At 43.8% G+C, this 26535-nt stretch overlaps 1 protein-coding gene across 2 annotated transcripts in view; it reads left to right on the top strand.

Moving 5' to 3' along the window:
- Positions 1–13255, top strand: part of RCAN2 (regulator of calcineurin 2) — a 148401-nt gene extending 135146 nt beyond the window's left edge. For both annotated transcript variants that reach the window (XM_065401171.1, XM_065401172.1), the window contains exon 4: positions 13095–13255. In XM_065401171.1, coding sequence (XP_065257243.1) covers positions 13095–13255 — 161 coding nt within the window. The remainder of the gene's footprint in view (positions 1–13094) is intronic.
- Positions 13256–26535: the final 13280 nt, after the last annotated feature.

The raw sequence follows: 26535 nt of genomic DNA, 5'->3' as shown, positions 1-26535 counted from the left end.
TTTAAGGGCACGTCGATGGTGCAGCTGGGCGTGAGTCTGCCAGCCCGGGTAGACAGACTTGTGCTATCAGAGCTTGAACTAGTGTGCTAAAAATAGCAGCGTGGACACTGTGGCTCCAGCAGAGCCTCTGGCTGGCCACCAGCGCGCAGAACCGCCCAGCGCGCTAGGTTTGCGCTTGGGTGGCTAGCTGAAGTCTCGGCCAAAGCTGCAATGTTCACTCTGCTGTGTTTAACATGTTAGCTCAAGTTGCACTAGCACGAATCCGTCTACCCAAGTGGAGAGGTTTGTTCCCAGCTGCAGTGTAGACAGACCCTAAGAGGGCTGGGGCTCAGCCTCACCTGTGCCAGGTGTAGCCCATCTCCTCCGATGAAGGGAATGAATCCATTGGTGACATAATGGGAGCATGCTGCTCAGAACCAGGCCTGCTGGGAGGTATAAAGGGTAGCCTGAGGCCAGTGAGGTACAGTTCAGAGACCTTCAAAGGAGCAGGGGGGCTGCTCTATGCAGGAAGACTCTTCTTAGCTCCCAGGCAGAAGGCCTGGGCAGTGCAAGCCTGCAGGGAAAAGGCTAGATCCTGCTACACTTTCCCTCTTCAGAACTGTTGTATTGTTGCTTGCACAGAATGACCCAAAGGTGGCTGCATTTCAGGGGGGCGGGGGGCTGAAGTGGTTCCTGCATATATAGGGACAGATCCTGCTATTAAGGTACAGGCCTAGGTGGAAGTGATGCAAGTAGCCCTGCTCTGAGAGGCATTGTGCCTTCTTCACTGTCCATTGGAGGGATGCTCCCTGCTCTGGAAGTGTCTAGCTCTGCTGGCCAACGTGGGCGGTGGAGGCTGTGGCCCTGCCTCTTTTGTGCTAGCAGGGAGCAATTCCTGTCTCTCACCAGTGGAAGGCCCTTGTGTTGGAGGTGCAGTACGGCATTAGCTCCATATGCCTCTTCTCCTACCTTCTGCACCCAAACACAGGCCAGACCCAATCTGACCTGTATTGTTTGTAAAGGCTGTAAATATAAGATGTTGTTATGATACTAATGACACATTTAACATGGAGCGGACTGCTCTGGACCTATTAACATTTGATTATGATTCAGAACAGAGGACAAGGGAGCTGCAAAATACCACTACTCTGCCTTGATAACTAATTAATCAACCACACATATTACATCCATTGCCAGATAATAAAAGCCTCATAGTTCAAGAGGAGCCCATCCATGAAAGGCCATGATACTGCCTCATAAAGCAATATAAAACCTCATGCTATTAATTTTTTTATGATTTTTTTTAATTTCTCAAACATTACCAGACTGTTCCTGTGCTATTATTGCTGTGTGTGCAATCATCAGAGGTCACCAATCCTTTCGTGGTTAATGTCGCTGAAGCAAACAGTCCCTATTCCCATCTGAGTAGTTAGGTTCATTGTGTAACGGTTGAGATTTAAGTCCCCTTGTACTGTTTTTCTTTTCTGCCAACTAAATACAGTAAAGGAAAATGTAAGGTATTTCTAGAGGGCTAGGAGTTCATTAGAAGCATTTTCTGGTGTTTCAAAGAGACATCACAACTTAATTCTTTTGTGCATCCTTCCCTCCAGGCAGATTAGAGCTCATAGAATTTATTTGGTGAACCAGGATACTTTTCTGAATAAGATGACATGTATTTCCTTAATTCATTCTTTTTAGATGAATCTAGATAATCTCTAATGTAGATAAATGATTGCACAATTTGCAAATCACCTAACACAAGGAAATAAAGAATAAGAGGCGGGGGCCAAGGACATTTAAGGGGAGAGAGGAGGAGGACCAACCAAAGGAGATGCTGAAGGAATCACCCAAGAGGCAGGAGGAGAATAAGGACAGGGCGCAGTCATGGAAGCCAAAGCAAGACACGATATTGAAAAGGAAGTTATGATCGACAGTGTCACAAGCAACTGAGAAGTCCAAGGGGATGAAGATGGAGGAAAGACCCTGAGATTGGCCAGGAAAAGACTGTTGGACACCTCAGTGATTATGGTTCAGTGGAGTGGAGAAGGCAGATCCTGACTGGAGAGGATCCTGAGTGCAGCTGGAGGAAAAGAATTTGAGGTAGCTTTTGTGAACAGCAGGTTCAGGGAGTTTGAGAGTGAAGAGAGGAGAGGAAAGAGGGCAGTGATTGAAGAGGAAGGTGGAGTTAAGGGTTGGCTTTCTCAGGGTGGTGGTGATCAGATCATGCTTGAATTGTGAGGAGAAGGAGCCAGAGGAGAGGTTGAGGAGAAAAGAAAGGGAGATTGAGGGTGGGGATTAGGAGGCAGGAGAGAATGGGATCACTAGGGCAAGAAGGTGGGTTTCAGGAGGAAAGTGGATAGGAAACCTGGATATCAGTGATGGGGTGAGGGAGACAGGGATGGGGAGTGGGGAGATTGTAGCATACCTTGTCTGTCTGTGCTTAAAAGAGGACAGCAAGATCCTGTGCTGGGAGGGAGAAGGGTTTATCAGGGAGTCAAATGTTACAAGTAAGTGACAGCTTTAATGTGGGCACCTGATACAATGATGCTGTCTCACTGCGCAATTGTTAACAAACACCAGAGCTGTGCAAATAACCGACTTTTTGGTTCCCTGACCATACTGAAAAATTGGGAAGGGGGACTGTTTTGGGTCATACAAAACATTTCATTCAATCCAAAATGAAACATTTAATGAAAAGTTGTTTCAAATTGAAAAATCAAAACACTTTTTGTTAGGGCTGTTGATTAGTCGCAGTTAACTCATGCGATTAACTAAAAAAATTAATTGTGATTAAAAAAATTAATCGCAATTAATTGCAGTTTTAATCGCAATTAATTGCAGTTTTAATCGCACTGTTAAACAATAGAATACCAATTGAAATGTATTAAATATTTTGTGTTTTTCTACATTTTCATATATACTGTATTCTGTGTTGTAATTGAAATTAAAGTGTATATTTTTTTATTACAAATATTTGCACTGTAAAAATGATAAACTAAAGAAATGGTATTTTTCAATTCACCTCATACAGGTACTGTAGTGCAATCTCTTTGTCATGAAATCGCAACTTACAAATGTAGATTTTTTTTGTTACCTGACTGCACTCAAAAACAAAACAATGTAAAACTTCAGAGCCTACAACTCCACTCAGTCCTACTTCTTGTTCAGCCAATCGATAAGACAAACAAGTTTGTTTAAATTTATGGGAGGTAATTCTGCCCTCCTCTTATTTACAATGTCACCAGAAAGTGAGAACAGGTATCTGCATGGCACTTTTATAGAAGGCATTGCAAGGTATTTACATGCCAGATATGCTAAACATTCGTATGCCCCTTCATGCTTTGGCCACCATTCCAGAGGACATGCTTCCATGCTGATGATGCTCTTTAAAAAAATAATGCATTAATTAAATTTGTGACTGAACTCCTTGGGGGAGAATTATAGGTCCCCTGCTCTGTTTTACCCGCATTCTGCCATATATTTCATGTTATAGCAGTCTCTGATGAAGACCCAGCCACATGTTCATTTTAAGAACACTTTCACTGCAGATTTGACAAAATGCAAAGAAGGTACCAATGTGAGATTTCTAAAGATAGCTACAGCACTCGACCCAAGGTTTAAGAATCTGAAGTGCCTTCCAAAATCTGAGAGGGACGAGGTGTGGAGCATGCTATCAGAAGTCGTAAAAGAGCAACACTCCGATGCGGAAACCACAGACCCTGAACCACCAAAAAAGAAAATCAACCTTTTGCTGGTGGCATCTGACTCAGATGATGAAAATGAACATGCGTCGGTCTGAACTGATTTGGATTGTTATCAAGCAGAACCCATCATCAGCATGGATGCATGTCCTCTAGAATGGTGGTTGAAGCATGAAAGGACATGTGAATCTTTAGCGCACGTGGCACGTAAATATCTTGCAACTGTGGTTACAACTACAACTGACCAGACAGCAAGTGTGAAAAATCAGGACGGGGGGTGGGGGTAATGGGAGCTATATAAGAAAAAGACCCAAAAATCAGGACTGTCTCTATAAAATTGGGACATCTGGTGACCCTAGTTACAACAGTACCATGCGAATGCCTGTTCTCACTTTCAGGTGACATTGTAAACAATAAGCGGGCAGAATTATCTCCTGCAAATGTAACCAAACTTGTTTGTCTGAGTGACTGGGTGAACAAGAAGTAGGGCTGAGTGGACTTGCAGGCTCTAACATTTTACATTGTTTTATTTTTCAATGCAGGTTTTTTGGTACATAATTCTACATTTGTAAGTTCAACTTTCATGATAAAGAGATTGCACTACAGTACTTGTCTGAGGTGAATTGAAAAATACTATTTCTTTTGTTTTTTACAGTGCAAATACTTGTAATCAAAAGTAAATATAAAGTGAGCAATGTACACTTTGTATTCTGTGTTGTAATTGAAATCAATATATTTGAAAATGCAGAAAACATCCAAAAATATTTAAATAAATGGTATTCTATTGTTTAACAGTGCGATGAATCACAATTAATTTTTTTAAGTGTGTGATTAATTGCGGGGTTTTTTAATCACTTGACAGCCCTACTTTTTGTTTTTAAAATGTCAAAATGAAATTTTTTAAATTTTGTGACTGAAACAATTCAGTGAATTTGATACAAATCACGAAATGTTTTGGTCGACCCAAATATACATTATTTGGATAAAAAAATAGTTTTCGCAGAATTTTTTCCCACTTTAATTGATATATCAGTTAAACTCATCTTTTCACAAAACAACATAAAATTCTATTCAGGAGAGAACATGCTGTCTGCTCTTACCTTTACTTTGGGTGTGTATGAAGTGTGTGTGAAAATTCACAGGTTTGGCTGGAAGAATTAGTACGTAAATGGATGGCCCTTCCAAAAACACAGGATCTACAAGCATAGAGGTCTCCTTAACTCTTCTAGTGCCTAAGGCTGATTAGACTGCCCTGCCTCCTGTACTATATTTAAAGTATTTGGGCCAGTCTAATTCTTGCCTTCTAAAAATAAATAACTCAGATTAAAGTTGAAACAACTCTAATCCAGCCCTGGGGTAAGCGGGTGCAGATCTGTTGCAATCCATGGAGTTGCTCCCACTTGCACTGGAGCTGAATTTGGTCCAGTATGTTTTAATAAAGATTTAAAGCATAATCCCCACTTTGAGGATTTAGAAGAGGGTTTTTGAAACTAAAAACACATTTCTTCCAAATGAGTCATGGTCGCAGGCTGTGGTGTTGTCAGTTTCCCCTCACACCTGAGTACTAAGTAATGTACTAAATGGGGCAGATTTATAATAGTCAGCTTTCTTAGTGATTGTTTTAGTCCTTCACTCCAAACATACCTGTTAACTGACTCTCCTTGGTGAACAAGAGGTTAACCTTCAGGTCCTCTTCAGTCCTCTTGAATAGATGCATAGGAAGACAGGAGGAGGAGGAGGAAAATGCCTTTGGGAAGTTAGACTTCAGCACCCAGAATGAGTGGGTGAACATCAACCTGGGGAGATTCCTATTTCTCATTCTGATCAGATTAATTAATTTTGTTAAATATTGAGGTAGAGACCTTGCTGACTGCCATTGTGTTTTTCTGTTGTCATCACACTATCTGACAGTACCTTTTATATTTCTAATTTTAAATCCTAACTAGCTTATCCTCTGTGTTTGGAGAGAGCCTAGCATATTTTGGCACTAGCACAATCTAAATAATCAGCAAGTGTAAATTGTCATAGCTCCCATTTCATTAGGCCTGTAAACCTAACTTGGACTAAGAGATTATCACCAAAACACCAATCACATCAATGGAGACACTTCAATTTATATCAGCTGGGGATTTGGCCCATGATTGGCCTGACGGTGTCCCTTTAAAAAGTGGGAGGATCTATCTTTTTCATCCTTTATTTATTACCTTGGTATCTGAGCTATTAATAGTACTTTAGTAATAGTCTTTTTAAAGACCTAAATAACAATTAAATGTAGCACCAGATTCTATTTTTATAAAAATCCTGTTGATTGTCCATGACTGTGTTCCAATAACTTAGTTATATTGGCCTCATTTTCAGTCCAGCCTTAACAAGGCTTCCATATTTTGGTCCACGATTTTGTAGGCATTAAAAATTGTGAATACAAAATTGTATCCACAATTATTTGTGGGCATAACTGAGTTTGTGTCAGTGTGGGTCCCACGCTGGGTGTGCAGGAACCACATGCATGCAACACTGGATTTTTCTTGGCTAGCAGTGTCCATTAGGGCTGTGCATGCTCTCTGTACTTCATTTCCCTCTTACCGCCCATGGCCAGGTGTCCAACCCCCTAGTTCTCAGCTCAGGCTAAACTCTAAAAAAATTATGAATATCTTCAGACCCACTTGTGAGCTTTGATTTTTGACTTCAATGAACTGAGTAATCATTGGACAATACAGTTCAGAGGTGCTCTGATTGACTCCAGGTCAGCAAGAGCTTACCTACCGGAGGACAGGTTCTTATCCCTTCACTCAGTGGTGCTTAACCTACAAGTGAAACCAACAATGACAGTGTGTCTATGTCCGGGGCTATTAGGCCATGCGTCAGTGTGCATACGTGAGATGCCACTTGCCAGACTTCTCCTGTAACCTTTATACTTGTGGCTGAGATCCGTGTATGCCCCATCCAGACATCATATGAGCAAATGCGATGAAGACTCATCTCAAGCATTGCAACTGCTGGCTTGGTGGCTAGACATGAACATGAGGCGAAAGGTGACATTTTTGGTCCCCCTTCCTCCGGACAATGTTTATCATGGACGCACCAGGGACAGGCTGAGGGGCCCACCTGAAACACCTCCAAATGCAAGGCACATGGACTCGGAACAAATTGAAGCTATACATGAACGTCCTGGAACTAAGGATCATCAGGCTAGCCCTGTATAACATTCTTGCCCATTCTGCAGAATTCCAAGCTACAAATTCTGACAGACAACATGTTGGCAATTCACTATGTAAACAAGCAAGGAGGTGTGTGATTATCCCCTCTGCCTGGAAGCCATTAAGTTTCGTGTCATCAGCATGAGGTGACCCCACAAGCTCTATATCTTCTAGAGATCAGCAATTACCTAGCAGACTTTCTGAGCAGAATCGTGCTAACCAAACAGGAGTGGTTACTACAGACCTGATCCTAGACCTGATATTCCATCAGTGGTGGACTCCCATCAAATTTGTTCATCACAGAGGATACCACCAAGTGCCGGAACTTTTATTCCAGAGGAGGCATGAGCTCAGGCCCTCTACTGGATGCCTTCCTCCTTTGATTGTCTTGAACTCCTGTATGCATTCCCACCAATGCCTTTGATTCCTAGGATAATATCCAAGGTCATATAGGATAAGGCCTCAGTCATCATTATAGTCCCATACTGGCCAAGACAGTTTTGATTATTAGCAGCATCTCAGCAGCATCCTATACACCTTCCAACTTGCCTGACATAGTACCCCAGAACCATAGTCAGATATCTCACCCAGGCCCACAGTCGCTGCATCTGATGGCCGGATGTTGGCTGGCTGAGCAACACTGACAGAGACTGCTCCCTACCAGGTCAGAAAATTCTTATGCAGAGCAGGAAACGTTCCACCAGGAAAACTTAATCCTCCAAATGGATAAGATTATCCATGTGCGCAACTCAGAATAATATTGAGTCAGTGGAGTCCCCGATACCAAAGATCTTAGACCATATCCTGCTCCAGAAACACATGGGGCAAGTGTTTAACTCTCTTAAGTCTATCTTTCTACAGTATTGGCATGTTACGCTCCAGTACAGTTGCACTCAGTCTTCTCACATCTTATGGTATTCAGGGGCTTTCTTCATGCTTGCTCTCCAGTCAGAGACCTAACTTCATTACGGGCTGCCATGTCATCCTTCTAAAGCTTACGAAGACTTCTATTGAACTGCTATGGGACTACTCAATATGCCTGTCAAGCTGCCAGGAGTGGCTCCAAAGCATGAGTACCAACCTCAGGGCAGACTGTTAAGAAGCAGGGCACACCCACCAAACTGGTTGCGAGTTCTATACTTCGATTTCACCAACCTAGCATCAAGTGTGAACTCCTCAGCACTGTAACAGCCCAACCATGGAGTCCCATATAGTCACCTTGGGTAATCCAGTTTGTCTTGCATAACCTAAAAGCTTAACTTTATGATAGATGGTCTCTTACACCAAAAATCACCATAATATTGCAGTTACTCCCAGTCCCAAAGGACCAGTCACTTTCCCAGGTCAATTATACTTTAGATCTTACAAAGACAACGCTTGTAGCCATTCCTATAATAAACTAACTAAAGGAAATAAGAGTTATTTACAAAGTTAAAGGAGGTAAACATATACACACAAGTCTTAGGTTCCAAAAGCTGATATAAAGCTTACTTTATTAGAGAAGCTTCTATGTCCTTCAGGGCTACCCTGGCCAAGCACTGCAGAGCTTTTGCTTATGCTTCGTAATCCTTGCCCCTCAGAGTCCAAGCAGCATAAAGATAGTTTCTTCTTGTCAGGGATTTTTATTCCCTCCCTCCCAGAGTTCAAGCTGATGGGACGAGTCCACCTGCACGTCTCCTCTTCATTGGTGTGGAGGGGTGCAATCAACAAAGTCTTTTCTCCTCTGATGTTCTACAATGGTTTGTCTGGGGTCTATGGGTCTTCTTTTGTTGGGCAGGAGGATACACCTGTGGCAAACCAGTATTTCATATTTGTTAACACTTCTCTCCTGTGGTTTATAGTTTGAGTGAACACTTAAATATTACCATATAACGTGATACAGATACGATAAGTGAGATTAATGCACGCAGCAACTCATAAAGCATTTCATAAAGTCCAAAACACTAAATACATTTTTATAAACCCAATACCTAGTTTAACAATACTAACACACAGGTGAGCCAGACTGGTTTCCAGCTATGCATTTGTCAGTGGTCCGTTGAGGCCTAGGGGCCTTGGCATGAGCTGGCACCTGGTCTGCCAGCATCACAATACCACCTTACCATCAAGACAGATATTCTCATGGCCATTACATCAGCATGGACAGTCAGCAAGTTCCAAGTTTTTATGTCCGGATTGTTTTACACATCCTTCCAAAGGGACAAGATGGTGATGAAACTGTACCCCAAAGTCATCCCTAAGGTGGAGTTGGAATTTCACCTGAACCAATCCATTACCCTATCAGTCATCTTCTTGAAACTGCACTCAATGCCAGGAGAAAAGAAGCTCCATATTCTATATGTCTCCAGAGCCTTTCTATATTACCTCAGCAGGACTAAATGTTTTGGGTTCTCTCCCCACCTCTTCTCGTCTATATCTGGTGCCTTGAAAGGTTGTCTTGTCACAGAGAATCCTTGAAGTGGATCATGCAGTGTATTTCCACCTGCTATCAGCTGGCTAGCGAGCCTCTCCCTCCGAACGTCAAGGCACTTTCCACCAGGGCACAGGCACCATCTTCCACCCACTTCAGAAACATGCTGATCTCACAAATCTACAAGGCAGCAATGCAGCATCACCTGCTAACTTTTGTTAAGCATACGTTGTGACAAACTGGGACTGTTCTTAATGTGGTCTTCGAATGCTGAGTGGGGAGTGTTGGCTGGGAAGGCAGGGGAGTGTGGCTAGGATGGTCTGCATTGGGGGATGGGAGACTGGCCTTGAGGGAGAATACCTGAGCATGTAACATGAGAACCCAGGAAGGGGTTAGAGGTCAGGTGACATCTTTGCCCAGGAAACTGAACAAAGGCTGGGGGAGGAGACGCTGGGGAGAGAGAGAGTTTCAGGAACTGGCTGGTAATGGAGGGAGCCCAGACGGGCTCTGTCCCCCCAATGGGGCTGTGGTGCCCCTGGGACCCCAAGATGGACCTAACTGGGGGGGGCGGGGGTCCTGTTGTCTGTGCCTGCAAGACCTGTCTTGGACTGTGTTCCTGTCGTCTGAATAAACCTTCTGCTTTACTGGCTGGCTGAGAGTCATGGTGAATCGCAGGAAGCCGGGGGTGCAGGGCCTTGTGTCCCCCCCACACTCCGTGACATATGTATTTGACCTGGCAGCCAAATCAGAGACCACGTTCAGGACAGCAGTACTTTAATCTCTGTTTGACTGATGCAGCTGAACTTCAGGGGGGGATACTGCTTGCCTGTCACCTACAGTGGGATCCACACTGACAAATACTTGAAGAAGAAAAATACTTTTCACTGACTGTTCTTTGAGATGGTGTTGTCCGTTTGCATCCCACAACCAGCCCTCCATTCCTGCTTTTCAGAGTCCTCTGCCACATAGGCTTTGAACTGTGGGAGGAGTGCAGCAGCCCCCTGCCCTTTATGGCAAGAGCACAGGGAGGCACGGGCAGCATGGATGGCCCTGATGGATACTGCTAATCAAGAAAAATCTGGTGTCATGTGCATGAGGTGCTTGTGTTCCTACAGTAGGATCCACACTGGCTACAGCATCTCAAAGAATCTCAGTTATTGTAGGGCAATTAACTGTTCTTCACTTGGACACCTTCAGAATCCATTTTTGGGAGCACTGAATCCTGATTCGTTCAAGTGACATTAATTGCTGCTGCAGTTACTTGTGCCAGAGGCCTCTGAATGTTTGTCCCAATGTCTATAGTTATTTCCACTTCTCTTTTTCAGTGGAAAGAAACCTTTGGGGAAGAATTTGAGCATAAAAGAATGTGGCATCTGAGCTGGGATTATTCCCTTTTAAGAGGACAGTGAATGTGAGTTACTGTACGTGGTGTGATAAGAAATGGCCCAGCTTTGTGTGTGCACTGCACCTCAGAGCTCTTTGCAGCTGACAGTGACCAATGTGCCCCTCAGTGCTGGTTGGCAGCATTGACGTCAGCCCATAGCTGAGAAATTAGCTGCAGCCTGCAGGGAAAATAGGCAAAGCAAAACCATATAATTTCTCCATACAGCATGACCAAGCTGTTTCTCTTTTTACATTTTAGCTTCTCAACAAGCCCCATAGTGCTTTACTCAATCTGGATCCAGGAAAAAGATTTCCAAAAATAGAGACGTTTAATGTCAGCATTAATGGGATCACAGCAATAAAATATCTCTTCCAGCAAGAAGCCTAATTTACAGGAGCTATTCACTGTCTTGATTGTAAAGTTGCCTCCCACCTCCAGATAAAAATGCACCCTGTCCTCTAATCCCAGTCCTATAAACCTCACTGGGATGAACAGCAAACCAGCACGAACACCATGCTTTCCTTGTAGCAGGCGCAGAGTTACCTGGAGTGATAGGGGCCTGACTCTGCAACCTTTTATTCAAAAAGGTGTGTGTAATAAAGAATCATGTGAATGAAGATTTTTGGGATCAGGCTCAGTAATTTATAAAACATGGCAAGGGACCATCTTTTGGTTCTGTTTATATAGCCCCTAGTACAATGACGTCTTGGTTCATGACTAGGGCTACTAGGCACAATACAAATAAGTAGTAATAATCATTTAGTCTATAGCAAATAGGATTTGGGGGTTCCATCTTACCTAGCTATATGGTGCCTTGCTCTCCTCCTAGAGTATTTACAGTAAATTTGCATTGGCTGCTCTTAACTCAAAGCAGTCATATAAAGCATAGTTTGTCAAAGACATAGTAGTGTTTGCCAGTAGCTGATCATGGTGTTTGTCAGGGTCTTAATAAGCCAATTTGTCAAACTTAAATAAAGTGCACTGGTGCTTGCAGGCATAAAAGATGGAAATGACCTATTCCAATAGGTCATCTAGTCTGCCCCTGCGAGGCCAGGATTGTTCCCTACAACACATTTTCTAGTGCTTTCTCCAGTTGAGTTTCAACTGCCAAGCCATGAGACTTCCCCTGCTTCCTAGGGGAGACCAGGCCAGTGTCTCTCAGATCTCACCGTTGGAAATGTTTCCTGTTATTCTTCTTAAATTTACTTTTTCTTAATTCCATCCCATTATTCTTAGCTACAGCCCCATGTACCACACTGAACAGAGGCAGCGTTGTTCAGGAGATGGTGCACAGGACTTGGAGCTAGGAATTACTGAGTTCTGAGCCTGGCTCTTACTCTGGGGCTGTGGGCAAGTCATTTCACTTCCCTGCCCCATTTCCACCTCCACAACACTGACCTCCTTCACCGGGGAACTTGGAGGGTTAAGTAATGAATGTGCACGGAGCACTTAGAAAATCCAAAGTGCTGCATAAGTGTGTAACCCATTGCTGAGTGTGGTACAGGTCCCGCTCCATGCCCGATCTGCAGAGGATATGAGTGTGTTACAGCGACTGCTAAAGAGCACTGGCTCAAGCTATAGCTGCTCATGCTTTTAGCTCTAGAGGTCTCTGGTTCAATCCCCTATGTATTGGCCAAAATGACGACTGTCATAAGTGCTAAGTAGATGCTGTGCCTACATTCAATGGTGAAGGGTATTTAGAGATGTTTATAGCTGGAACTGTTATCAGTGATAAACAAATCCTCTCCCTCACAGCCTACCGATGCAGTAGCTAGAGAAATTAGAGATGGGACCAAGCTGCAGTATGAGTAACTAGATCTGAATGATCCCAGAGTCGAAGGAAGTTTGGGACTGGGGTGCTGAGGTTTGGCCCATTTTAGATACAAGGGGCAGCCATGAAGTTTGAGTCCAGCACGGAACTCCCTGTTGATAGAGGGTTTAGGAGGTGTGGTTTTGAGCTGGGCCCATCTCCATGACACTCGGCTACCTTCTCTCTCCCCTTACACATACATTTAAGCCTTGTCTACTCTGTGACTTCAGCCACAAGTGTGGCTGCACTAGTGGGAAATCCTAGCATAGACACTAGTGCAGTTTGTTTTTAACTAGTCCAGATTATCCTGGATTCCACCCTTAGGCCTCGTCTACACTTGGGAATAGCCTTGCGTAGTAATCAGTCGCCAGCTTTCGGTGTAGTTGCTGGGGTACTGACCCCTATGTGTAGAAAGGGGCATGCAGGAATAAACCTCCATTAGCTCAGTCCAAGCAAACTCCTGTGTGTTTTTGTCTATGCCTAAAGCTCAGCCGTGGTGCAGCTACACGGATTGCTGAATCAGGGCTATTCCTGGAGACAGACATGGCCAGAGTCAATGTTTGGCTCTCCCATACTGGTGACCTTTGACCTAACCACTTATGTCTGCTTCCAGGGGAGAAGTACGAGCTGCATGCAGGGACAGAGTCCACCCCGAGCGTGGTGGTGCATGTCTGCGACAGCGACACAGAGGAAGAAGAGGACCCAAAGAATTCTCCAAAGCCAAAAATTATTCAAACCCGGCGCCCTGGCCTGCCTCCTCCTGTGTCTAACTGAGCCTCTCCAGCGGAAGCAGCACTTCTCTCCTCCAGCATGGCTCTTTGTTTTTCTGTTTGCTATGTTTTGTTGAAGGGCAGTCATTGCCTCTTGGGTAATGGGACATCTAGCTCATTGAAATCCCTTCTCTGTACTCAAGCCTGTCTAACACAAGGGCTAGGAAAAAGTTCTTTGTACGTGTAACCATATCACCTGCCATCAAGTGTAATAGATCTTGTGAAAGGGGCTAGAATAGGCTGGGAAGAGGGGAGGGGGCTCAGTCTGAGGGTTTTTCATAGCTTTGCTATAATGATAGCAAAACCAGAAGCATCACTTAGTAAACTAGTGATGAGCAAATAGGCTGATGTTGGGATTAACATTCAGACTAGCAGAACATCATTCGCTGCTCCACTTCCCGCAGGATCCCACTCCCCACTCTCCCACTCCTCCCCAGCAGACCTGGGTCTCCCACTTGTCCCTCATTCTTACCTGGTGTCATCGTGTGAGGTAGCAGCTCGGTGGCCTTTAACCCCTTCACCTCCACTTACTGAGCATTTATCTTGTGGGGGGCAACCCAGTGTCCTTTCACTCCCCCTGTGAACTTCTGCAGGGGACAAGAAGTTCTCTGCATGTTTCAGTTACAGCCAGAGGAGTGAAACACTCCTATCCCCTGACTGCTGCTGAATACACTGGCCCTTTAAATCTGAGGCTAACACACCCTGGAGTGCATTGGGCTGAAGTGGGAGGCAGGATTTTGTGAAGGGGGAGGTGTCCTTCATTCCTTCGCCCTCCAATGAGGGAGCCAGGCTGCTAGCAGTGGGGGAAATCCTCACATTCCCTCCCAGCAGGAGGGCAAGGATGTTACTTCTCTTTTCCTGCACCCCTGAGGTTAGGGTGGAGAAGCTAACTTCCTATTACACTGGGATTCATTGCTGTCTCATGGTAGCAGCAAAAGGCAGTGATGGGCAGAGGTTTCCAGTGGTATGCTGGATAGCCCTGATACTCCAGCTATTTGCAAATATTTGCCTATCCCTAATAATCAGCACCCCCCCCCTCCCCCTTTGCTCGATGTGTTTTAAGGTCCATATTAGCTGTATGCAGTATTCTCCCCCCCCCCCCCCCCGGCCAAATAAAACAGGACCACACTTAAACTTGAACTTAGACTGCATGGAATTTACTCTCCTGTCTCACTCACTCATAAAATGCACAGGATTACTGACATTTTTGTGCTTTCATTGTGGCTGGTAGCAGAGAGTACTTAGATATTTGGATTTTCTACCTGGGCAGATCATCTCTGTTAATTATTCTCATGCACGCTCACGGTTTCGAGAAAGTGCTTTCTAGAGATCTAAGCCTCGCTCTTACAAAGGCACATGAGCTTAACTTGACACACGTGAGTAATTCCATTAAATGAATGTTATGAAAGTGAAGCATATGCATATGGCTTTGCAGGATTGGGGCATAAGCAAATGAGCTGCAGTTCTATCCCACCCCCTTGAAAAAGACTCTGTAGAGATGGCACTGAGGGGTTCCATGTTTAAACGCTCAGTGCCTTTCCGATCAAATTTGCTCCATTTACAAGTAAAAAGAAAGTTTTTCTACTTCTCAACCCTGCAAGGTCAACCTGGGATCTGAAAGTCAAGCTAGGTTCTGTAATAAAACCTTGTTAGGAAGTTTCTGAAAATTACAGTGAAAATTACAATCTTAATTAACGATAAGGATACGCACGCTTCAGTGGACTCTAGCTCATTCTCCCATTGCTGTATTGACTCAGCAATACTGGGCAAAATTACACTAAAATCAGCAGAGAATTCTCAATGCCCAGTGGGAGAACAGAGCTGTGGGTGTAAGAATGAGCCATTTTTACAGAGTTCCTTTTCTGACCATCACCACAGAGAACTAGAGCCTTGCTTATGCATAACCCTTATGGTGATGATTCTCAGTGCAGTGTGGACACCACTTAGCAGACGTTCACATTTAGATTCAACAAGCATGTTCAATGCAGCAGAGTCCTAAGCTAAATGAGACTTGACTTTATTAGCTTTATGAGATCTAGACAGAGGACCTTCTTAAAAAAAAAAAAAAAAAGCTTTTCAGCTATTTCACATTATTACTTTTTGGCAATGCTTTCAGAATTGATTTAAAGAATAATATTCTTCTTATTTTAAATCACCTTCCACCCTGGGACTATAATGTGACCATTCCTGCTGAAAATGGTACATCAGGCAAGCTATAGGATTTAAGGAGAACGAATCCCCTCCTATTTCATGTGTCACTACATAGATAGAAAGCTATTTTGATGTCAAGATCCTTTGGCTGTAGACAGTTAATTATGAATAGTATTTTTATGTGAGGTTTAAATGTAACAGTTCCTGAATAAAACCGTCACTATGAGATGGCAGAGATTTGGGGGCCAGATCCTCAGCTGCTGTAAATCTGTGTAGCTCCATTTACCTCAGTTTACACTAGCTGAGGATCTGGTCTTTTATGTACAAAAATCAAACAATGAATAAGGAACCCAAACCTAGTCCTCACATCAAAGCAAAATCAGACTTTTGGGGGTTTGGATCCGGGTCCAAACTATGCAACTTGGGCCCAACTCAGATTAAAAATCCTATTGTGACTGAAGCATCCGTTTTAGTTTAATGTTCACTTCGTCTTACTGTCTCAAAGTGCATTATGGGGCATGCACACAAGGGATGCTTAAAGACAGGCATAGTTAATTGACTACGTTAGGTCCTAAAAGAGTGGAGCTATAGGTACTGTGCAGGAGGGTTAGGTCCTAACAGGGTAGAGCTATAGGTACTGTGCAGGAGGGTTAGGTCCTAACAGGGTGGAGCTATAGGTACTGTGCAGGAGGGTTAGGTCCTAACAGGGTGGAGCTATAGGTACTGTGCAGGAGGGTTAGGTCCTAACAGGGTGGAGCTATAGGTACTGTGCAGGAGGGTGTGGGAAATAGCTTCACTGTCCAAACCACAGAAAGAAAAACACAGCTGAAAGATTGAGACAACCCAAGGGAATTCTGATATGGCTGCAATCAGGGTTTATAAATCACTCTGTAAAAGAACAATACTTCTGATATTCTAGATTAACCTCTCTAGTATGAAAATTCAGTAGTCCAGATCCTGTGGTCCTAGTGACTTCAATGGGAGTTTTGTCTATGTAAGGTCTACAAACTCAGCTACTATGACTTTCACTCGCTGTATGAGGATTTGCAACACCAAAAGCAGAGCACTTTATAAGAGCACTATAAATCAGGACTAACTCCAATGGCTTCACTGGAGTTACTGCTGATTCACACCAGTGTAAGAGACAGCAGAATTTGGCCCTGATTCTTTAAACTTGCTTTTCAAATGGGTTCTGAGATACTACTGAAATGGTTTTCTAGAGGTGAAATGGCACCATCTAGTGGATGTACGTTGCTCACTCCTCTGGTTAGAAATGGAGTAGAGAAAATGAAGTTTACAATTGCTACTACTGGTGCACCCTCTACCCCGCTTGTCCTCCCCCTTCTTCTCTGAACTTAGACTCTTTCATACTCTGCATACGGTGACTTCTTTTGTAAATGTATTTGTGCATTTAACTTCCTTAAACTCAAAGCAGGGTGCTCCAACATTTCAAAAATAAATAGTAGTCAATGTCAAAAGTCTCAGTGTTGCAACAGGACCCCCATGCCCTTGTGGGGACCCACTGTCATCGCTAGAACAGCATACTAGCTGATCCCATAGCTGGATTGCCTCCCTCCAAAAAACTTTGCTATAATATCTGAGCTAAATGGATCCATACTTTTTTTTAAAAAAACCCAACAACCTTGAATAGGGTTAAAAATGTGTCCTGTGGGTAAACTACAACCCCGCTCTTTCACATTTATTTGCTCCCAAATTGGCTAGTTCTCTTTTCATGCAGTGACAGTGAAAAGGGCCTTTCTTGAGACAAAGGGAACGTCTTTTGTATAGAATGATAATCAGCTAAATAGTCTTGCAAGACTTTACAGTGGTATGTCCTAGCACTGTGAGAGTTAGTTATGTGTCAGCATTTCCATTATACTGTACACACCTTTTAAAAATATTCTATTTAGTCATATTTTATAGGAGTATTAAAAAAGGTTATTGGCTAATGAATCACTTTTGCACTTGTATAACTCAGAGCTTAGTTTTAAAAAATAAATATGGCAAATGATGATTTGTCCATGTGTTCTGCTTGCTTTTGGCATTTTGAAAAGCAATCCTCAAGAAAGGTTAAAACAGTCTAGTGAACTGGCTAGTGTGAATGTGCACTACTGCTTGCTACTGGATGGAACCAGGACTGCTTCAAATGTGCGTCACAGGCCACATGCTGCTGACTGGAGATTATCCTTTAGTTCAAGTGGGCCTGTGTTTCTGGAGCAGGAGGATAAAGGAAATATAAGTGTGATATATGCAAGCTTTCACTTCAGTCACTATTGTTTTCTGTACAAATTATGACAATTCCTGGCAAGATATGAAGCTAAAATTCAAATCTAATTTAAGTAGTTGCAATTCCATTGACTTTCATAAACTTACACTGCTTATACCATATCTGAATTTGCCTGGGATTATGTAAAAATAGCACACTGCATTACTTCAGAAAAGCAAGTATGTGTCTCTACTCTACCAACTGAAATCGCTCCATGGTGGCTATTAAAAATGGGTAAAGATGATACATATGCATGTTTAAATAGGTAACTTGGCATTGAGAAAATGCCTAATCTTAAAAAGAAGAGAACAATACTAATCCTGATTCCCACAAAATATCATGTCAATTCATATAGGGTATTTTTCCTCTTCCTCTAGGATAGTCCTGAAGGATTATTTTGTGTTTAACGCAAAGGACTGGAGCCAGAAGATATGGGTTCTCTACCAAGCTCTGCCAGAGATTTCTTGTGTGTGACCTTCTGCAAGTCATTTAGATCTAATTTTCATAAGTGACTAATGATTTTGGTGCTCAATATGAGGCATCTTAAAGGGGCCTGATTTTCAGAGAGATGGTGCTCAGAACTTGGTGAAAATCAGGACCCTTTAATGTCTCAGATTGCCATCCAAAAATTGAAGCACACAAAAATCATTGGTCTCTTTACAATGTAGACCTTATTCTTTGTGTCTGGTATAAAAAGGTGGCAGTGATGGGATCCAGGGGTAAAATGGTCTGTATAACTCCTAATTATTCTCTATTGCTAGGCAGCATGTGAGCTTGCCCAAGCAACAATGAGAAAAGATTCTTTAGCTGATTTGTACTGAAACGTGAAAATTGTCTAAATGCCATTTGTGTTTGAATAGTGCATAAAAGGGAAAAACCACATTGCCTGGAAATAAGCCCAATGGTTGCCAAAGTGAACATTGGCGGCCACGTTTCCAGACAGGCCTCACCTGGACTCTGTATGGGCAAATGTAATCACAGAAGTTATATGCACAAAATTCTATTAAGCACTTAATCTGAACACACAAATGGGCTGTTATACTTCTATAGTAGGGCATTTGCACACACAAGTGATAGTGTGTAATCAGGGCCTGATCCTGCAAGATGCCAAGCAACTCTTGGGAGTCAGAATTGAAGGCATGTCTTACCTCCAATTGTTATTAGCACCTTACAGGTTCATGCCCTGATTACTTGCACAACTGACTGCACACCCAAAGTTGTGCATGTATTTTGTTACCGGTGGTGTGCTTGGGGCTGTGCAAGACACAAATCAAGATAATCACCATCCCAAAGAGTTTACAACCTAAACAGGACAGACATTAGAGCGGACAGGATGCACTGGGAAGCCCAAAGCAGGCAACAACTAGAATGATTATTGCTGACTCACTTTTTGCACAGAGGCCCCGTTTTCAAAAGGGACTCAACACCTCACAGAATTGGGCTTGTAGTTACTTACTGCCTGATAATGGAGAGTCTGCAAATTATTTGTTAGAATTACTCCCAGACTCAGAATGATTTATCTGAGGTGATAACAGCCCAGCAGTACTTTGTCATAGATCGGGGTGGGGACAGGAACTGTTTTTTCCTGGAAGAGGGATGTTGGGCTGGTTATTATGAATAATCCTGATTAGTGCAACTGCTATTCGTTTGGGTTTTGGTTCAGCAATTTCCTGCTAGCCATTGAAACTCAAAATCACAGAACACTGTTTGTAGGTTTCCTCCTCCCCCTCCATTCAAGATTCTTTAATAAAAAAAAAAACCTTGCAAATTCAGTTTAAGTACTGCAATTACTTATCCACTGTGTTAATGTATAAGAAAATAAAGCAATGTCTCATCTTGAAGCTTTTGCGTTCTCCTCAAGGAAGCCACTTTACAATAATAGTTACCAAAATATACAAGGTTTGCTGGCTCAAAAAAATAAGGTACAGATTAAGGTACTGGACAGACCCTGGCCAAGATTAATCCCTGGTGTAACAACACTGAACTTAATAGTTACGTTGGTGAGGAATACGGCACCTTTTATTCAAGAAGCTCATACAGGGCAAAGTTCAGCAACCCACACTGTACCGTGTTCACCTGGCTTTGCAGTTGGAGTTACGGAGGCTTTTAGCAACACCATATGGGGCAGATTGTGCTGTGCCTCGTGCAGATGTGTAAGGAGGGGGGTAGCCCAAGAGATCTGTTACCTCACAGGCCTAGGTGAGGGTTGACCATGGTTCCACTGTTTGTGCTCAGAAGAGTGCAAGGACAGTGAGGAGCGAGTGCCACTACCTACCCAAAGAGGTTGAGGCACCTGCAAACTGGCCAGTGCAGATGCTTTGGCTTGGAGAGGAGTATAGGCAGCACAGCACTTGCACTCCCTAAAACACAATGCTACCCTGCATTCTTACCAGGGCATGAGACACCGTGCTGCCTCTAGGTCAGGGATGTTCAGAAGGCATAATAAGGTTTATCAACCCATTTAACAGATACTCACTCCAAGATGGGTAAAGGTCACCCAGGGACTCTTTGAATACCAGTATTCCAACAATGCAGTATCCGCAGGCCCTAGTGTCCAGGATTTCTTTGTCTGGGGAATCTTGTTCAAGTAAGCACTAGGAACCTGATGCTGCACCTGAGGTGCTGCTCATCCTCAGAGTCAATGGGAATTAAAGGCATTCAGCACCTAGATAAAACTCTAGGATTTAATCCCCTGTAATTCATATCCAGGATATAGAGGGCTCAATCTTGCTCTTGCTGAAGTCAACAGAGGTTTTCCCATTGACTTCCTAAGAATAGGATCAGGCCAGCAGGAGTAAACTGGTCTATCTTCTGTACATCAGAAAATCAGCCTTGTTTAATAAACCACTGAAAGTTATCGATCATTAATCAAGTACAGGACCGTCGTGTCTACATTAGTGTCCTGAAGACATGTTTTCTTCACTATCAATTTAGAAAAAAAAAGTATAAATGTTTTGAATCCATTTTAGAGCAGACTGCTTCTCGTTCAGAGATTTTTGAAAGGAATGTGTCATCCGTATTGATTGCTTCATCCTTACTGTTGATTTGGCAAGTTGTCCTATTGTGATTAGCTGCAGAAGCCTTTCATGTATGTTATTGTGGATCTGAGACCATTAACCATGTTCTCCTCATTCAAGTGTCTGGATTGCTGACAAAGATGTGACATATCTGTACATATTATAAATCAATACTATTTTTAACCATATATTTTGTACAAATACATTAGCTCTGTACTTCAGTGGAAATCTAATATGGTATTAAACATTTTGGTGGAATTACTGAACTTCTTGCCTATCCTTAATTTCCTTTGATTATCATTAATCACCACAGTATATTAATTTCAAGCAGCCAAAGCATTTCCCACAGCCAAGAAAACACTACCCCCGTTCTAGCTATTTGTAACAATAGATAAATGCAGCATGCTGGCTTAATGTGTGCGAATGGCTCCCTCTAGTGGATAGCCGTGACAACTATAAGTTTGCCAGGTACCACTTTAGTCCAGGAGAGGGAAGCCTCATTTTGTTGCGGAAGGATGAAGATTCACTGACCACCACCAAGGTGTGTTTATCAACCTATCACGGTTTAATAGCTATGTATCTGTGGTACCACCATAGGCTTAAGAGTCACAATATTTAACAATACAGAAAAACACAGTCACCTAAAGGCACCTAACTAGGTTTTGTTAACCCTGTGCTTGTGTACAATTTTATCCCACATCTGTGTATTGCAAGGTTTCTTGCACCTTCCTCTGACACATCTGTTGCTGGCCACTGTCAGAGACAGTATACTGGACTAGACGGACCTTGGGTCTGAGCCAGTCTGTCAATTTCTATGTACTGATGTCACATTTTATACAAATCAGACCAATAAAACACATTTCCAAGATACATTCAAGTTGTGTACTAATCTTGGACCCCTAATTTTTCATTTGTCAATCTGTGCTTTAATAATGCAGCATATCAAATAAGGCACAGACTCTACAAAAATGAATGATTAAAACAACAGCCATGTCTTATATTATAATCCCCAACACTGAATGTGTTCAGATATCAACAGAACACCAGTCCTCCATCTTTACAGAAACATAGGTAAAGTGTCAGAGGACCATATTCTCCCACTGTCCCTCAGCTGAGTGGTGCCTTACTGCATGAGTAGACCATTGAAATACACCTCACAGAATAAGGCATCCCCCCATGCAAGGGGACAAAATCTGGCCTTGAATGGATTATGTACAACCCTCTCCTCCTGCCATTGCAAATTACTAGTAACTAGGCAGAAGTGTAAGTGTGAAATATACAACTAATACCTTATTATAAATAATTAAACTCCATGAGCATGGGCCAGACAGGAACAGCTTGCTTTCATTTTAGTGGGCAAAACCCTGGCCCCATAATAGTTTGGTTTCATTCCTTATTCTGCCGTTTTTTATATTTTAAGGGCAGATATATGTTTGTGTGCCAATGGAAGGGTCACAGGAAATGAGCCTGCTGTGCAAAAGGACAAGACATGATGCAACCCTGTGCGCTAAGGAGAGTTTAGTGATGCGTCTCTGACTCACCACTGAAGTGTGTAAATTTGGTTATGCTGTGGGCATATAAAGGGCATGTTCATTCGGTCTGTGCATAGTACAGACTCTCATAATCTCATGCTTGGATGAAGAAGAGAGCTCTAGGTTCTCCCAGCTACAGTTCAGTTTCCAGTGCCGCTGGCCCTGGCCTGAAGTCAGGTCACCCCTTCCAACACACACTGTTTTCCAGAGCACAACTTTTACTTAAGCTTTGCTCATGGTCCAGGGTTTGGCTCAATGTGCAATAGCTTATCATCTGCAATTTTTGCCACTGACCATTCTCAAATGGCGATGCCAAGGGCTTTGCACATATTAACATGAAAAAATAGTTTTCTGCCCCCAAAACGACTGAAAAAAACTCAGTAATCACTTGCATTTCCTTGCTAGCCTTGGAGTACTGATGAACAAAAAAACTAAGATGTGTGGAACAAAATCCACTGCTCTGTTAGTTTGAAATCACCGCACACAGAAACTCATAAATGGGAAGTGAGTTTTGCTTCCGATTTTTACGGTTAATGGGCCTGACACAAAGCCCACTAAACTGGATGGAATAACTCCCATTAACTTCAACAAGCTTTGGATCAGGCCCCATTTTTGTTCATTAAAAGAGCGGGGGGGGGGGGGGGGGGGCGAAGAAAAAAAAATAGGCTTGCCTGTCTAAAATTGATGAATGTTGATCTTACACAGGTTTAAATCAAGAACAACTCCATTCCCTTCTGTTCTGCCTGGGGTTTTATACTGCATCTGTATGGCACTGAGCATCTGTGGCCATCAATAGAGTTACTAAGCCCTTGAAATCTGAAGACCACCTGTACTGTTAGAGGTGTTTGATGACTTGGAGGTATATAACAACCCAGCCCTTCGTGCAGTAATGAAACGTATGTCTAAATACATACCATATAGAAATCCCCTCCCTCGCCAAACGAAAACATAACTGAAGAACGAATTAAGATTGCTGGCACACCACACTGGCTCCCCTGCTTTCTATCTCACAGAAATGTACGGTTAAAAAAACAAAAGTTGGAAAACAGGGAAATGTGGCATTAAGGTGATGCTTCTCAAACTACGCAAAAACTCACAATCAATAGGAAAAAGGGAAACCAAGAGTTAAGGTTACACTTGTCATACCTTAACCCTGTGCCCTAATATCAGAATAAATTACCCCTGCATGAAATACAGTGCTGATTGTAAATGGGAGGGGACGTGCTCCACCAGCCAATCAACCTTTGTATTATGATGTGACTAGAAAAACCCTGATTTACTAGTAGCTGGCATACCACAGAGGGGGCAGTCACTTATAGGGAAATCAAGGCAGAACAGCTATCTGTAAACTGGGAACAATGACACTTTGCTTCCTCAAAGGGATTCATGTTTGTGTAAAAGGCTTTGAGCTCTTCAGGGAAACTCTCCCTCCCCCGTGAAATTCTGAAGACTTTATAGGAATTTGTAATTGTCAGATTTCATCCAAATGAAAAAGTTTCTACTCAATTTATATAATAATTTTGTCCATTTTAGGGTTTGTCCTGCTACCCATCACAGCAATAGCTGCAGCCCAGATCCTCAAAGGGATTTCTATGGGAAACAGGTGCCTATATATCTTTGAGGTCTGGACCTGAGCACCTTCCACATAAAATAGACTGACAAAAGCAAAGTCCCTAGTGGAGTCCATGGATCCTCTGGTTCTCGTCCCATGCCAAGTTATAGACAGCTCTGCTTGGGTTTGGGAGAAGAGGGAAGGGCAGGAGCAAAAGTGTGTGGAGGAAAGGGGGACAAGTTCCTGTTTTAAATGCCATTGGCAGCTTTATTTGGCAGCATTTTCTACAGGAGGTCACACTACATTCACCAGTGCTCCTCTGGAAGTCTAGACCTCTTAACTGAGAATATCCTAGTCCTGCCTCTGCTGCCTTCACAAGAACATATGGCACAGTTCAGGACAACAGCACATGTAGTAGTTCCCTTCAGTGGTCCAGCAAGGGCACTCACCTTCAGGTTTCTGACTCCTTTGGCCGTCACTTCTCTTGGGTGGAGACCCATCCTCTGGTCTTTCCCGTCTGACTAGGGTATCTCCAGGGTGAACAGTTCCCGGCCTGTACAGGTATTGTGACAATTCTCTGAAAAGTTGCCATATTTTTGGAGTTCAATGTGCCTACCCTACACACACACACATCTTATATCATTTGAACGCTTATTTTATATATTTTCGGATGAGGTCTGATGTGGAGCTGTCCAATGGTGCCATAAGCCTGTAGGTGAGGTGAAAATATGGTACCCAAAATGAGCACATCATTTTTAGGACAGTTCCAGAAACACTGCAACATGACTATGACTAGAAGTTTTTACTGTTTAAGTTCATTTCAACTTCTTAATGCCTTACACAAACAGTGTTCCATACTGCAGGCAGGTCCGACTATGCCATATGGATATCAGTCTACATTCTTGGCATGTTAAATCTCCCTGAGGAAGTACATGATGTATGTCAGACACCTGGTTCTTTCAATGGCATTTGGAGTGATGCGGGAACAGAGAAAACTGTCTTCAAAGACTCAAAGGGCAGAAGTGGGACTGTAGGAACAGTCAAAAAAGAATCCAGCCCTTGTTATATGGACCCCCACAAGACATATCCTGAGTGAAGATCAAAAGCTATGAGAAAGAAGTCACCTAACAAGAAGTAGTGAAGACACAGTCCACAAACAAGTCTTTGCCAACCATGTCATCAACAATATGATAAACCCATTTGACCCTGAATCACATCCAGAAGTGCTTATCAACATATCTACTGGACTGTGTGTAACATCAGATGTACAAGAGTCTCTGCTGAAAATATTCGATGTTGGTGAAGAACAAATGGAGAGATTTGTGAGAGGTGCACTTGATTCTTATGGGGCATGTAGCTTCTTCAGGCCAGTCAAGAAATCTGGCACCCCTGCCATGGCCAAGACGACCATATTTAAGTCTGGTAAGGGAGGAACAATCATAGCACCTATCGTACCTGTGCATGCAATTTGTGACACACTCAATTCTGACATCTGCAAGATACTACCTGCTGTACATGCCTTAACTGGATGTGATTCTGCATCATCCCTATCTGCTATTGGGAAAAAAGTCTGTGTTTAGACTCAGCAAATCAAATGGAGTCTACCACTTGAGAGATCTTGCTAATTTGGCAGAGAGTAAGGACAAGCTGCAATTTCTGCAGCAAGGAAGTCCACAGCACTGCTGTGTGAGCAGAGAGAGAAAGAAAAGGAGACCACTTCATACCTCTGGTGCTAAAGAGTTCTTTGATGTTCCTACCATTGCCCCAAGGTTTACATTAGTGAGTCTCCTGGAAATGTTACCTACAGCCCTCCAATAACAGATAAACAATTGTATTTTCACTACAATGGACCCCAAAGGTATTAAATTTAATTTAATCAGGTTTATCCAGGATCCCAACCGGAAACTGCCCTGTCAGACATAACACTGTATGGCACCCCCAGGGAACTGAGTCCAAGCTCCTGCTAGCGCAGGCAACCCCGCCATACCTTTATCAAGCTGTCTGTTTAAAGGAGTTAGGTGTGTGGCCCTGCCCTGGGGCAGCAGAGTTGGCAGGCCCATGCTGCTGGAGGGGAGGCTGCATGGTTAGGCCAATGGCGAATTAGCCAGTGGGCCCACAGGGCCTGTGCCCAGGGGCCCTGGCCAATTGGGCGCCCTGACCTGCTCCGCCTGGCGCTCCTGCTGGGGAGTGGGGGAAGCCCCCACACCTCGACCCCACTCCCCAGCAGGAGCGTCGGGTGGATGAAGTGGGGGAAGGCCCCCCCCATTTCTCCAGCAGGAGCACCGGGCGGGGGGGGCAGAGCAGGGGGAGCCCCAGCGCCCTGACCCCATTTCCCCGGCTGGAGCGCGGGGAGAGGGGGACACGGGGGACTGCAGGCGGAAAGGGGGGGAGGGGCCCCCACTGGCTCTGGCCCAGGACCCCACAGAACTGTAATTCGCCTCCGGGTTCGGCTGGAAACGACTCAGCCGCATGGCCAGAGCAGCGCCCAGGGTTTAACAAAGTCCCGCCTGGCCTCTAGCGCCGGGCCAGGCTCACCGAGCCCCACGCTGCCCTGGGTCAGCCCCTGCCACCCGACGGGCTCACAGGCCGCTAGCGCCCTGGGAAGCCCAGGCTGGGCAGGGAGAGCGGGCGCACGTCGGCTCCGGCCTGGGCTAGGAGCAGGGGCAGGAAGGGCTCAGCCGGTGAGGGCGGGCCCGAGCCTGAAGAGCCCAGCTACCTGGGGCACCATGGCAACACCCAGCCCGGACCCGTCACCTGCTCTCCCAA

Source organism: Emys orbicularis, chromosome 3 (assembly GCF_028017835.1).
Source record: "Emys orbicularis isolate rEmyOrb1 chromosome 3, rEmyOrb1.hap1, whole genome shotgun sequence".
In the NCBI taxonomy this organism is placed as follows: Eukaryota; Metazoa; Chordata; order Testudines; family Emydidae; genus Emys; species Emys orbicularis.
Note: the sequence above shows the minus strand (reverse complement) of the source record. Positions and strands in the feature narration are given on the sequence as shown.